Source organism: Thamnophis elegans, chromosome 1 (genome assembly GCF_009769535.1).
Source record: "Thamnophis elegans isolate rThaEle1 chromosome 1, rThaEle1.pri, whole genome shotgun sequence".
In the NCBI taxonomy this organism is placed as follows: Eukaryota; Metazoa; Chordata; class Lepidosauria; order Squamata; family Colubridae; genus Thamnophis; species Thamnophis elegans.
This window is the reverse complement of record NC_045541.1, coordinates 141993440-142007525: the sequence shown is the minus strand read 5'-3', so window position 1 is coordinate 142007525 and position 14086 is coordinate 141993440. Positions and strand designations below refer to the sequence as shown.

At 34.2% G+C, this 14086-nt stretch overlaps 1 protein-coding gene across 1 annotated transcript in view; it reads right to left on the bottom strand.

The window, feature by feature from the left end:
• The window catches only part of PPP4R4 (protein phosphatase 4 regulatory subunit 4), a 37712-nt gene extending 30134 nt beyond the window's left edge, over positions 1-7578 (bottom strand). Inside the window, exons 1-5 of the mRNA XM_032223838.1 lie at positions 7476-7578; positions 5567-5714; positions 4714-4787; positions 3116-3222; positions 1339-1446 (exon numbers count right to left, since the gene is read on the bottom strand). Coding sequence (XP_032079729.1) covers positions 1339-1446; positions 3116-3222; positions 4714-4787; positions 5567-5714; positions 7476-7526 — 488 coding nt within the window. The 5' untranslated portion in view covers positions 7527-7578. The remainder of the gene's footprint in view (positions 1-1338; positions 1447-3115; positions 3223-4713; positions 4788-5566; positions 5715-7475) is intronic.
• Between the last annotated feature and the right edge of the window lie 6508 nt (positions 7579-14086).

Here is a 14086-nt window from a genome sequence, read left to right as displayed (position 1 = left end):
ATTTCCTTAATCTATTTCTACAGAAAAATATATTTAAACATGAATAGAATTCGTTAATCAAGTAATAATTAGTTTATTAAAATCAATGGGTCTAACTACTAAGTAGAGTGTTTACTGCATTTAATTTCTCAGCAATATACACAGTAAAATTTCACATACAAGAACAGTGTAATCTAGAGCAAAATTTATGTGTTAAGAGTTTGAATGCTGAAATGCTTTCAGTAGAGATTTGTTCTGTTTGTCATCAGTTGAGTAAAATAATTATTGACATTCCAGTGGGAGTTACGCTGCTAGACAGGTGAGCACATAAAAAAGAGGCTTCTCTATGTCTGGTGCCCCCCTTGAAATAACTCTCTCCATCCTTTTATGAGAGAATCGTGTGTGTGTGTGTGTGTGTGTGTGTGTAGTCCAATGCTCACCGAAAACCATGGCTTATGGCATCACCTGGAAAGTCAAGAGAATAAACAGGACGATAGAAAAATAAAATTCTAATTTTGAAAGCCCAAACCTACTTATTTTTCATTTTCCTGTCTCAAGATGTCAGTTTCACCATTAATTTAGTGAGCTCCAGTTTAGGAAAAACTTAAACCAAAGAAGAATCTTTTGCTCTTAACTGCCATGGCATAAAAACTATGAATCTGCTGCCAAGCATTCAGATCTCAATCAATGACTGCTGGCCAGGACTCCAGGGATTGATCGTAACCAATATTCATTTAGCATTGGCATAACTTAAAATGATCACTGGATGATCATAGGTCAAAGGTTATCTGTACTCCATTATATTTGTGCACCATGCCAAGTTTAAAATCATGTTTCCTAAACACATCCAAATTGTTTACATATGTGGAAAAACATATAAACTAGAACAGAGGGCTACAGTATGTCACTCAGTGCACTCAAGCACTAAACATAATGCAGAACCACTGATATACTGATATTGGGTTATAACAGTTTACCTAACTCTGGATTCACTTAATGGCAGAATAGTCACACTTTATTAATTGACCAAGATCAGCTTAGTGATAATTTGAATTTGGATTTTTTCCAGATATTCTAATCTTTATGTCACATTGGCTGTGAGAGAAATAGCCCAGGATTCAAAGGTGAATTTATTAACAATTGAAATTTAAGAAAAGCATGATTGTTTTCCCCTAACATATCTAATATATCTTGGTTGTTCATAAAAGAAAATCACTTATAATTGGAGTAACTAATTTGGAAACTTATATTAACATGTTAAATCCGATTTAGAAACTGTGTGATCTCTTGCAAATTAGTACAAATATCTGGAATTATTTTCACTGATTTATCAATTATGAATTATCAAGTTTTGCTCACCCTATTCCTTGAGCAATTAGTTCTAGCTGCCGGCACATGTAGGAACGAACTTCATATTCTACATCCTGGCAAAGAGATTTTACCAAGGGAAGGATTTCTCTTTTAATGCTAAAAAGGAAACAGTTAAATTGTAATAGAAAAAAATGCTCTCATAATTTTGTCACATATATTTCAAAACTGTAAACAAGGATAAAAAACTCATAAATATTATTTATATAATTGTTACAATACTGTATGTAATAACTGTATTTATGTTTTTTCAATGTCTGAACAACACCACTACAATATATATAAAAGATAATTTACACTTCTCAAATGTTAAGAACATATAGACCACTATAACATCATAACAATATTTAATAGTGAAATACTAGAAGCACAAATGTTAGCAAACAAATAGAACTGCAAACCATAACTACTTGATCAGTATTAAAATATGTAAGTAGATACATAATTGGAAAATGTATCAAAATTCTAAATTACTGAACAGGCAACATAAATGATACAGCATGAATTTCATCTCTGTTCAAATCAGACTGATCTGAAAAAAATCTTCTAGAAAATCAAGATATTATTAGAGTTGAACTAAATGCTTTAAAACTCACAATATACTTCAGAAACAACAGAAGGTTCTTGAGAAGACAAAATACATTTTGAAAACCTATTTCATTTAGTCCTGCCTCATTTGGTCATTTTGTTCCCTCATTTGTTGATTGGCATCAGGATGAAGGCAAGCATTCTTTGGACTTTGCTTTCATAGAATCATCACAGAACAAAATTTGACTGGCTACTTGGCATCATCCTGAAGTCAAATCATATTTTGATCAATGTTTTCTTCTTTCCCATGGGCACACAGGAAAAAAAGGATGAAGTCAAGAATTCTAGCAATCTATGTTACATCATTGTTAAAATATAGTGGGTGCCTTTATTTCCTGGCTATTCACCATACAGTTCTCAAAGGGGGGGGGGGTATTATCTCCACAGCAAGATAAAAAATAAAATAAATTCATATGCTAAACAGAAGATAATGGATTCGAGTAACATTCACTGACGTTATTTTTAATGTCTTCCACACCCACATAAAATATCCAACATGCTGTAAGCCTATCAACATGCCAATGCAAAGTCTGAAGAAAATTAAGCAAATCACAATGAATCTACCTTGAACATTCATAAATCTCAATTCTTATATAAACTCTATTCTAAGTTACACTATCATATTCTTTGAAAACTAAAAGACAGGCAGACAAATCCATTATACCATTATAAGAGCAAACAAGGTGGTACTTCTGAACAAAAATGAGGTTGACTGTTTCTGAAATTGCTTTCATGCTGGATGGCATGCAATTATTGTATATCCTTCAATATGGTATACCAGTCTTGACAACAAATTTAAAAACACTTCCAAACAAAATAACATAAACTCTAAAATGGCAAGCACTAGGGCAAATCATGGAAATAAGAATAAAATTTGCTGAATGACACTGTGCAGGACAAACATGATAATTGAAGGTGTAGAAAATATTTATCTTTTATAGAGGATACAATTCAGGACCTACAATTGCTATGTAGATTCAGTCGTTCCCATTTAGATAAAAAAAATGCTGCTCCTCACCAGAGGTTTATAGATTGTGTCTTAGGATCACTGTCTAATATACAGTTTGTCAATATCCAAAACTAGTATTCTTTTCTATTGCAACAAAATGAGGTCACCTTGTTTCCTTTGTAGAAGACCATTTATTCATTAGGACATCTAAAACACACACAAGCTACTCACATATGAGCTTCAAACTTGTTAGCTAATTTCCCCAAGATTTTACAACTAACCAGGCGAGACTGAAGCGTTTGGGAAAGCTGTGCCTTGGAAACAAGAGGATTCAGGATCTATAAGACAGAAAAGAAGAAGAAATTCAGGTAACAAATGTAGAATTAGATAAATAAAAGTCAAGCAACAAAAATATGCATTAAGAACTACTTCACATGCTAAAATCTTTATTAATATCAGCTTTCCAAATCAACCTTGCAGCAAGAGTCAGCATACTCGAAATTATAGATTACATTTGATAAAATTTATTTAAAAAATTCTATATCAGAAAAACATTAACCTGTGGCATAATGGCCAAGTTAATAAAACCACTAAGATAAACTCATATACTCTCGGATCTAGAACAATGTAAATTATTTTAAGTTTTGTAAATTTTAAACATAACTTGGTTTTTCCCATTCCATATAAATCTTGAACATTCACTAATCTTTGCTTTAATATATGTTATCGAGCCAAGTTTTTAATACTCCAGGTTTCATTTGAATTAATGTCTCTAGCAAAAAAAAGTCCATTCTGAATTATCAAAGGCTTTTTTCTACGTCTAAAAATATAACAGGTGCCTTCTTTTTATTAATGTTGACAAATTTTAGTCTATTTATAATGAATGTTACCTTTTATTTTACTTTTTGGAATATAATTGTCTGATTTACATGTACAGTTTTGGGAATGCACTTCATACATTTTGGCTAATATATATTTGTAAAAAAAATGGCCTATATGCCTGAGATTTCTTTGGGTTATTATGTATTAACTTTATAAACATTTTCTTCTCAAGCTTTTGGTATTATTTTTCTTGTTTGACTTTCATTCATCATTTTCAATAAGAGTTCTGCTAATACCTCTTCTATCTTTTTGTTACACAAAGTCAACAGCATTTAAGATTTATCTACATTCTTTAGTACATCTTTAAGCTGAGTTTTCAATAAATGTTTTTGAATGCCTCTTGTTATTTTATGCCTGGAATATAATTCCACACAAAATATTCTTTTGTTATTACCAATCCTATATATAATTTTTTTTCTTAATAGCTATATCAGACTTCTTTCTTTCTTTTTTCTCACTTCATATGCTAGAGGTTTCCTTGGTTTGTTTGCATTTTCAAAATGATTTTGTTTACTTTTTTATCTTTTCAAATTATATCACTTCCAATAAATCTAATTGTTACTTTATTGAACTGTTTTAGTGCTTGTTGATAGAGACTAGTTTTATGATTCTATCCTGTCTTTTATTCTATCTTCTAATTATAATTTCTATTATGTTCTTTTTTCCTGATTTGCTGCAAATTTCCTGATTAAAATTTCTCTCATATATGTTTTACTTGTCTCCCATACAGCTGTCTTTTGTGACATACTTTTACAAACAATAATTCTTATTTCTATAATTCTTTAAGCAACACTATATGATTGGTGTTTCTCTAAGTAACATCTATCATTCATCCTCCATCTGAAGATAATTTCTGAAACCAGGATATTACAATTAGAGTATGATCTACATACATCACTGAGTCAATATTATTTCTTCCCACTAATATCATGGGAAAACAATATTACCTCATGTCTAATAGTTTCTTTTGGAAGAGCTTCTATTGCAGCAAGAAGTGTGTCCAGCCAAGCATTACTGACACCTGTGAAGTACAAATAAACTACAGACATAAGCACCTCAAACCAGTTACGTAAAATTCTTTTAAACAATGACTTCAATTAACAACATTATGACAGCAGTAACACTAAAATAAATATATAATGTATACATTATAGAAGTTAGTATGTTAAAATATAATTTAACTGATCAAATAGGAATTTGGCTTCCACCAAATAAAAGCCTAGATTGAACTTACCTTTGGGTTTACTGACTTGTACAGTGACCAAATGAAGTTTTGACAGTGCTGAAAAATTAACTTTAAGACCTATGTTCACATTAGTGACCTTTGTAGTGTCTCTCAGGCATTTGATTAGCATTATAGTCAGTACATATTGTCTTGTGCCTGATCTGTTTTTCTTTTTGTTTCCCCCTTGCAAACATGAGAGACTAGAGAAGAAGGGATCACAAGTGAGTAAGCACAAAGTGGAAATACATTGGGATGTTTGTAGAGCACCCTCATAGTTTTAATTTCTGGGCATTCTTTGGATTGCCATCACCACCTCATTCCTTTTTATGTGTCTTTCTCATTATGGGCCTGCTTAGATTCTTGTAATTCCCTTCTCTTTTTTATAATTGAATTAAAAGGGGTTTCTTTTAAAAAAAGGTGAAACAAAACAAAAGCTAATCAACTACATGATGTAGCACTAGCAAATCTATTGTGTAATTACATATTTTATTCCTGCATGTACTGCTTTAAATAGTAAATTATCAGAAGAAAAAGAAGAGCAAACTAAGAAATCAGCAACATGGCATTCCTCTGACCTGCATCTCTATGCTCCAGATTCTGTAGAATGAGTTGTAAGAATGAGTGAGAATAAGTATGGATGGATATTGATTCTTCTTGAAGAATTGTCAAAAGAGAAACAGCTGCTGTTAACTGCATTTCCACACTTGCAACAGGCAGAACTTCCTGTATGATCAAAAAATAATAATAACTAAGCAAAAGATATACACACATTAAAAGGAAATATGACAAGTATAAAATGTACAGCTTACTGTTTGTAAAATTTATCACACCTTAAATCACACCTAATTTATAGTTATTGTGTTTTATTTGCTTTCTCACTTTAGGACAATTGAACACGGCTGCCTTAACATATGCCCACTTCTTCTCAGGCACGTCACTGTGACTGACCAAACATAGGCATTCTTACTCGGCTGGCTCTCCACCAGCAGTCCTCTCCTGCCATTATTCCAGCAGCATTCTTCCCCTGCCCCTTCATCAACTGTGTTTCACAGGGGGGTACTTTTCCACAGCCATTTGGCTATGTGGGACATATAAATGTGCATCTGGGCAGCCAATCCGCACGCCAAGGGGTGAGTGGACTTGGGCATGGGAAGGTGGAGGACATTGCTTTGATGTGCAGGCAAGGAGAAGGAAAAAAGCAGCCCATACCGGGGGTGGTTGGGGACAGGGCCACTTTTTTGTGTGTGAAACCCTCCTTGCTTTCACCCCTTCCCGCTCTTTCCTCCAGTGGCACCTGGACAGAGTTGTAGGAGGTTAAAAAAAAAGAGAAGAAAGGAAAGGGGGAATTCCCTTGTATTCTTTTAGTTTTGGGATGAACTTACCCCTTCCTTTCACCCAACCTGTGGCAGGATCAGATTCAAATTTCTCACATCTTGACCATGAGGCTAAAATACTCACTCTTCCGCACCTATTGCATATCCTCCATGCTGGCATTTTTAGGGTGTGAAAGCTTTAGAGTCTTCACATGTGTTTCTGTCTCTGTGTGTGTATATTGTACATGTGTAAATCACCTGGCGGGCTGTTGAGAGAGCCAGTTTGAAGGGGGGGGGGCAGTAAGGCTCTAACCCTTCAGGCAAAACTAGCCAGACTTTTTTGCCTGCTCTTTTGTCTTCCTGTGATTGCAAGATTATCCCTTTAAAGTCTGCCATTTGAAGAAACTGGGAATCAGCAGCAATTGTTTCAGCATTGCTGTTTCTCATTAATATTTGGAAGGAAATATTGGCTTTGCAGCATTTTGCAGCTAAGTGGTGAAGCCAGATCAGCTTGTTACTAACCTTGTCATTATGCCAGGGGACACATGATGCTGGGATACTGCAACCATCACACGTAAGAGTCAATTGTCTGAATTTTGATCACATGACCATGAGGATGTTGCAATGGTCATAAGTTACTTTTTTCAGTGTCACTGTAAGTTTGAAGGGTCGCTAAACAAACTGTTGTAAATAGAGAACTATACAGGTAGTCCTTGACTTATGATCACAATTGAGCCCAACATTTCTGTTATTAAGTAGGAGACTTGTTAAGTGAATTTTGCCCTATTTTATAACTTTTCTTGCCACAATTAAGTGAATCATTATAATTGTTAAATTATAACATAGCTGTTAAGTGAATCTGACTTTCCATCATCACAAAAGGTGATGATGTGACCCTGGGACACTGCAACAGTGAAGCAGTTACCAAGTGTCCAGATTTTGATCATGTGACCATGGGGATGTGCAATAGATATAACTGTGAAAAACAGTCATAAGTCATTTTTTTCAAGGCTGTTGTAATTTCTAACAATCACTAAATAAATGGTTGTAAGTCAATGACTACTTGTACATAATTTTTGCTGTAATAAAATATTCACAGCTGTTAAAATCAGTGGGAGGTTTGTTCTTGGTATAACTGGAATACTTTAATAGGAAAGCATGCTGTACCTACTCGAACTTTTGGCAAGACTCTCCTCAGCGTCTCTGTAGGATTCTGTCGCATCAGGACTGGAAGATTTGCAACCACGCTTGTCCCTTGGACGTCTTGACCAGAACTTATTTTTTTAAAAAAAGAACAAAACATTTTTAAACATTTTCTATGAAATCAAATTTAATAAAAATAAAAGGAAAATTGCATTGAAAAACCTCATATCATAAAAATACATAAACCAGATAAATCAATTTTAAAATTAAAAACATGTGAAAAAGAAATTTACACATACTATTAAAAGAATACAATAAAATGAACTCATAAAACCTAACCCAACCATTATGATTTGCTTTAAATGAATTCAAAATATTTCAACTTTTACTATCAGACCTTCCTCAGTGTTAAATGTTACACTTAACTGGTTTACACGACATGTTTCCGAGACAGACAACTGAGCTAAATTTTCAGCTTATAATAATGTAGATTTAGTCACCCAAGATTACACGGTTTGGAATATTTCTCATTTCCAAATTATTATTTGAATTAGAGCCATTTTGACATCATTATATTTTAGAACATAATAATCTAATGTGAATAGACTTGATAAAAATTATTTTGTATCCATTAGTACAGTTCTTTGAGTGGTTCCCTGAATTCACACACAAGAGTAATGTGCTTGCACAAAGTCCTATTCAAAACCTTACAGAACTTAAAAGATTTGATAGGATGCCCTGCCCTCCCATGCATATAGTGTGATTAGCTGAACTTTTTCAGATTTTAAACTTAACACAGCAGATCTGAAGGAAAAATAAAATCACCTGAGACCAAGCAAAGTAGAGTGGACTGTGTGAATTCATAGTTGACCACTCAAAGGATGCAGTTAGAAGTAAATATCCAGCTCTTCTTCATCATGATCTCTTCATGCACAAGTTTTAGCAGCAAATTTTTTATCTGGAGGGAGGTCTGGAGAAGGGGAATGAAAAAGATGACAGCCTTTCTAATGGTTGTGTCTTTCTGGGAGTGGAGGTCCAGTTTATAGTACGGGATTAAATTGGGAAATTAATTTTGCTTGGGAGAATATTGGAATGAATAGAGTACAAATGGAATGGAGTAGGGTATTTGTTCGGTAAATACAAATATAATGATGGGTGCTATCCATTTGAAGAAATCTGGAAAGATCATATCCTTTAAATGGGCCCTGAAAGCTATTTCCCTCCCCCCAATTGATGCTAAAAATGATACTGCACAGTCCTGTATGAAAAATGAAAAGATGGTGGTCATCCAACAGATGAAATAATGTTCTAAATTCTGAACCAAGTATCTTAGATGCAGAGTTTAGAAGGGGAGGTACCAGTGGTAAGGAATGCATAGAGATAGAAGACACAAAGATAATATTTTTTGTAAGATGGTCAGATACAGAAGAGAAACAAGTATGCAAAAAGTATATAGTTAAATAGAGAGAATGAGAACTGAATTGCAAAACAAATATATAAAGGAAGAATTAATAAGGAAGGGGAAGACAGAGAAAGTCATGGCTGGATGAAGAAGATGAGCTCTTCAAAAACAGAGAGGCCATAAGTTTAAAAAACCAAGTGTATGAAATAGTATTTAGATGTGACAGAAATAAAGGCAGTGTGCAAGGACAAAAATATAAGGAGTTGATAAAGTAAACTAGATCTGCGTAGGTTTCCTTTTAGTTTATTTATTTATTATGTATCGTTTATTTCTTGCCTTTCGTTTCTTTAGCATATTACCACTGTGTATAATGTTGCTGTTTTCAAACAGCAACAGCATGATGAATCCATATGTATGAGCAAAACCAAAGAAGGATCTGAATTATAACGAAGTAGGATTATTTATGTGATTGGTATTTCTCTGAAACATTGTACTGTTATGCTGTTATTTTTGTTTAACTGTTTTGATCTTAATATGTATTTAGGTATGTAAGCTGCTTCCAATTCATTTCAACTGGGACAGCATATAAACCAAGCTGGAAAAGAAGGGAAGGAAGATAGGAAGATGATACCAGATTGATGTTACACTGTGGACAGTGAAAATGCCAGTTTGGTATACGATTAAACAGAACTCTATAGGGTAACTATGTGAAACTAGTAAAACCCAAATTTGCCTACTGAGTCAGTTGCATGACAAGCTGTAATTACTCTTGATAAAATGTTGCTTCAGCTTTAAAATTCTGGCAAATGAGATAGGAATAAGATATCTTCTTCTACAAAAAGTGAACGTATATCAAAGAACATAACATGGATCCATAACTAATTTTCTGCCCTCCTTATCCTGGAAGCAGAAATTGTTTCTGAAAATCCAATTCTGATGTCTCACTACTTATTTCATACTGCCAAACAAATATAGATTAATAGTGGCTTACAAAATTGTCAACAAAACATGAGATTTATTTATTTATTTTACTTATTTGTATGGTACTCAATTCCAAAAAGAGTAGCTAAACCTAACCTCATGATAAAGTAAGACACTGATTACAAAAAACCCAAAAACCTAAAAACCAAAACTGATCAAAGTTTAAAAAAAAAAAAAAACAGAAAATTATAGCAATAATATACTTGTAGTCTCCTTTCTAATCAAAGCATTCCCTCCTCCTGTGCCAGATGGAAGTGGCAGTTCTTAGCAGTTTTCCTAAAGCTTAGAAGAAACATAGACAACCAAAACTGTTTAGGAAGGGAATTTCAAAGTGTGTGTGGAGGGGTGTCTACTGAGAAAGTTATCTTATAAGACCCCATCAAATTATGAAGGGGAGGGAGTTGACCTTACTGATGAACAGAGTAGAAAACAGCCCCACAGATACAGGCAGATACAGATTCGCTCTCTACCTCTGTATTCTACTGATACAACAATTTCAGAAAGAGTTTGAAAATAAAATACTTGGTTCAATTTTAAGGACAATCTGAGGCTCAAGCAAAATTATATCCACTCTGAAGAGCTAATTTAGACCATTCAATCGGTCCAACTGCTCAGTAGAGGAATGCAATTTAATGCATCAAAAGAACTAGTTGTCTAATATTTTCTTCAATGCCTCCAGTGAAAAGAAGCCCAACAGCTCTCTGGTTCCCACTGTTAACTTTTCTTATTATTCTCTTCTTAACTTTTGCTTGGAAACTTTTTAATTTTTACTGTTATGAAATTTTTCTAATTTTCTAACATGTTTTTCCCTCTAATACTAAATCTGAAAAAAAAATTCTGCAGTTTAAATTCAGACGACTCATGTATCCAATGTGCTGAGGAAAACCAGATCCAAGTTCCACTCAACCACAGAGATCAATAGGTGACTCAGGATCAATCATTCTTGTAGCTCAATCTACTTTGCAACTACAACTACAACTACTTGGTTGCTGAAGGACATAAAATTAGGAAAGACCCTAATTAAACCTTGATGTCACAGAAAAAAAGGCAGACTATAAATGTAATTAATAAAATAATCTATGATTTCTATGTGAAGGAAGGCCCTGTCTTCCTTGGAATCCAGGTTCTCTGGAGGTTTTCCTATTATCTTTTAAAATGATAGAATCTAAATTGGTTCACCTGCACATATACTTAAGAAATTCATCACAAAGAATTGAATGGCTAGCAGCAGCCAAAATAATTATGCAGAAATAACTCATGGAATTGCTCTTCATACTATAGATACCTAAAGTTAAAACTGAAACCTTCATCCAATAAAAATCAAAATCTGCTCAGTATAATGCAATTAATTAATTCTGTCATAGAACAGTTACATATAGAGAGCCAGGTTTGATCTAGTAGTTAAAGCAACAGGGTAGAAAATGGGAGACTGTGAGTTCAAGTGCCATCTTAGCCATGAAAGCCAGCTGATGACCTTGGGCTGTCCACTCTCTCTCACTCCAACTCATCTCACAGGGCTTTTGTTCTGGGGAAAATAGGAAGAGAAAGGTGTGTTGGATATGTTCATCGCCTTTAGTTATTTGTAAAAATAATACAGGCGATATACAAATAAATAAGTATAAATACTGTAGTGCTGTCTTTCTTCTTTCAAATCCCTGTTTTAATTTTTTTTCAAGGCTTTAACTGACCCATTTGTTCAAATTCTATCAGTTAATCCATCTCAGGAACTGGTCCTGTATTTAAAAATACTTGAGTAAGGGTATTTAGAATTGCAATTTTTATATTTAAACATATTCATACAAATTCCTCCTGTTATTTTTTCCCCAATTTTTCCTCCCCTTCCAATTAGAAATTGTTGAAGTATGAACCTACTTGTTTCTATAAAACAATAACACAGCTTGATGTACTACAGCAAATCCTATAAAGTCAAGGAACAATAACACAATTTGCTGTGTCAGTATGGTTTACTTGATTTAATTTAGTCACTAATTTACTATTTATTTTTCTTTATTTGCTGTACAATGACTTTCCCCCAACAAGCCAACTTGTCTATCTCACGTAACATCTTCCAGAGACAGATAAAAAGTTAGTCGTTGAGACTAATGTTTTCATCTAAACTTTAGCAATTTAAAACAAATAACACAGCTTAAAAATACATGTGCCAAAGGTAATTTTTAAGTACTCAAAAGGAACTTTAAAAAGAAATCCATGATCCTTCTGGCAATTCTGCATACCTGAATCAGAAAATCATTTTGAAAGCCAATAGACTATTAGATTAAACGATCTCACAATGTTTACTTGTCAGTCTATTTCACTGGAATAAAAACAAAGACACTCTATATCAAGTTCTGTCAGCAGCTATTTTCTTTAAGCTATCTGGTTACAGAATTTTCCTTCCACAAAGTCTGTATTTGAATTGCACAGGTTTCCTACTGTAGTATTGTTTAAAGAAAAGAGTCTTTGCATTTTAATGATTTGTCATTAGATGATTAGTGTCACTCAATGTTGTTAGTTATTTTTTTTTTAAAAAAAGATTTGGCTACCAGCTATTGTAACTATGTATCATGGTAACCTTGTTGACCAGGATCAGTTTTCTAATTCTATTTCTAAAGTCTTGTTTTTTGAATGAAGAACTGCTCCCAAGAATAGACTAACTCAGACAAATAAGTCCTATACTTAAGATGTTACCCAATCAAATGATTAATACTAATCTCTTTTTCATAGCTTATGTTATCCAAGTTTAAGCATCACTTCTTGTTTTGTAAGACATAATATACTAAGTCATGATTTATTTAAACACTGCTTATTTGATTAAATTACAACTGACTTGGTTCACACAACAAAGCTACAGACAAACTATTTAGAAGCTTATCAAAATATGTGAATTAGTTTAAACTCTTTATTTAAAAAAACCTTGTTATAAAGCTGTGATGGCGAACCTATGACATGCGTGCCACAGGTCTGCGGGCACACGAGCTGTCGCCCCAGCTTAGCTCCACCATGCATGCACACATGCCTCCCGCCAGCCAGCAGGTTTTCGGGTCTCTGCCGCGCATATGCAGGGACATGGCACATGCAGGAGATGCACTCACATGAGTGGGGGGTTCATGCGCATGTACGGGGAGAGTGCAGGAGGTCATGCACGCCTGCATGGGGGGAGGATAGGGGGGTCATGCACGCATGCTTGGGGCAGGGTGCATATGGGATCATGGGCGCATTGCATTATGGCTTTCGGCACATGAGAACAAAAAGGTTAGGCATCACTGTTATATACAGTAACAGAAGATTACTTTCCTAACTGCAAGCTGACATGCTAAAAGCTTTGAATTGCAACATCTCTGAAAATGAGAAAAGTAATAACACACAGGTTTTCTCTCTTATGCTCAGATATGGCAAAAACATTTTAAAAAACTTGCGAATATATGGTATGAAAGATCATACTTTCATTCCAAACGGTATTAGAAGCCTACTGATTTTTGCTTGTTTAGCATGAATAGAAGAAAAGTCTTTATGTATTTGTTATGTACTTGGGCTTTATTATTGAGGTACTGACTCTCATAGAGGTCTATGAACTCAGCAGTATTTGTTATTTACTAGATTTTTAAAGTCATCAAACTCACAGTAGTTGTGAGTGGCTTGGATACAACACCACATTAAACCAGAAAGGAGAGAAAACTTAAATGGGGAAACTAACACTTCAACTGACCCAACATAAGCCTTAGAGCTGTTCAATTTTCTGGTGAAGGAGACGGTTCTACAACAGATATTTCAGACATTTCCTAAGCTCTGTCAGATGGTCTTGCTTGTATAAAGGGGTAAGAAACGAGCCCTATCAATTTTAAGGATTGGGCAGAAACAATGGGTAAAAACCGTCCCTCAGGTAATTACAGCATGACTGGCTTTGTAAGTGACAAATTGCACCTGAAAGCTCACTGGCAAGTAATACAGCCTATATAGAAAAGGTGTTAATGTGGTTGTGTCAAGTCATAGCCATAATTGTTTATTTATTCTGCTGCATTCTGAATCAACTGTAGCTTCTAAATTGTCTTCTAATTTGTCTTCAAATGCAGCCTCACATGTGGTACATTGCAATATCTGTTTGCCGAGTGACTAAGGTGTGACTGACAGTGATAAGAGACTCACATTTCAGAAATGACGCAATGCCTTCCTGTTCACAACTGCCATCTGTACTTTGTGGAGGTGCTGTAATCCAGGAAGAGCTAAATTGTGCACTCCAAATGTTTATTTATTTGTCA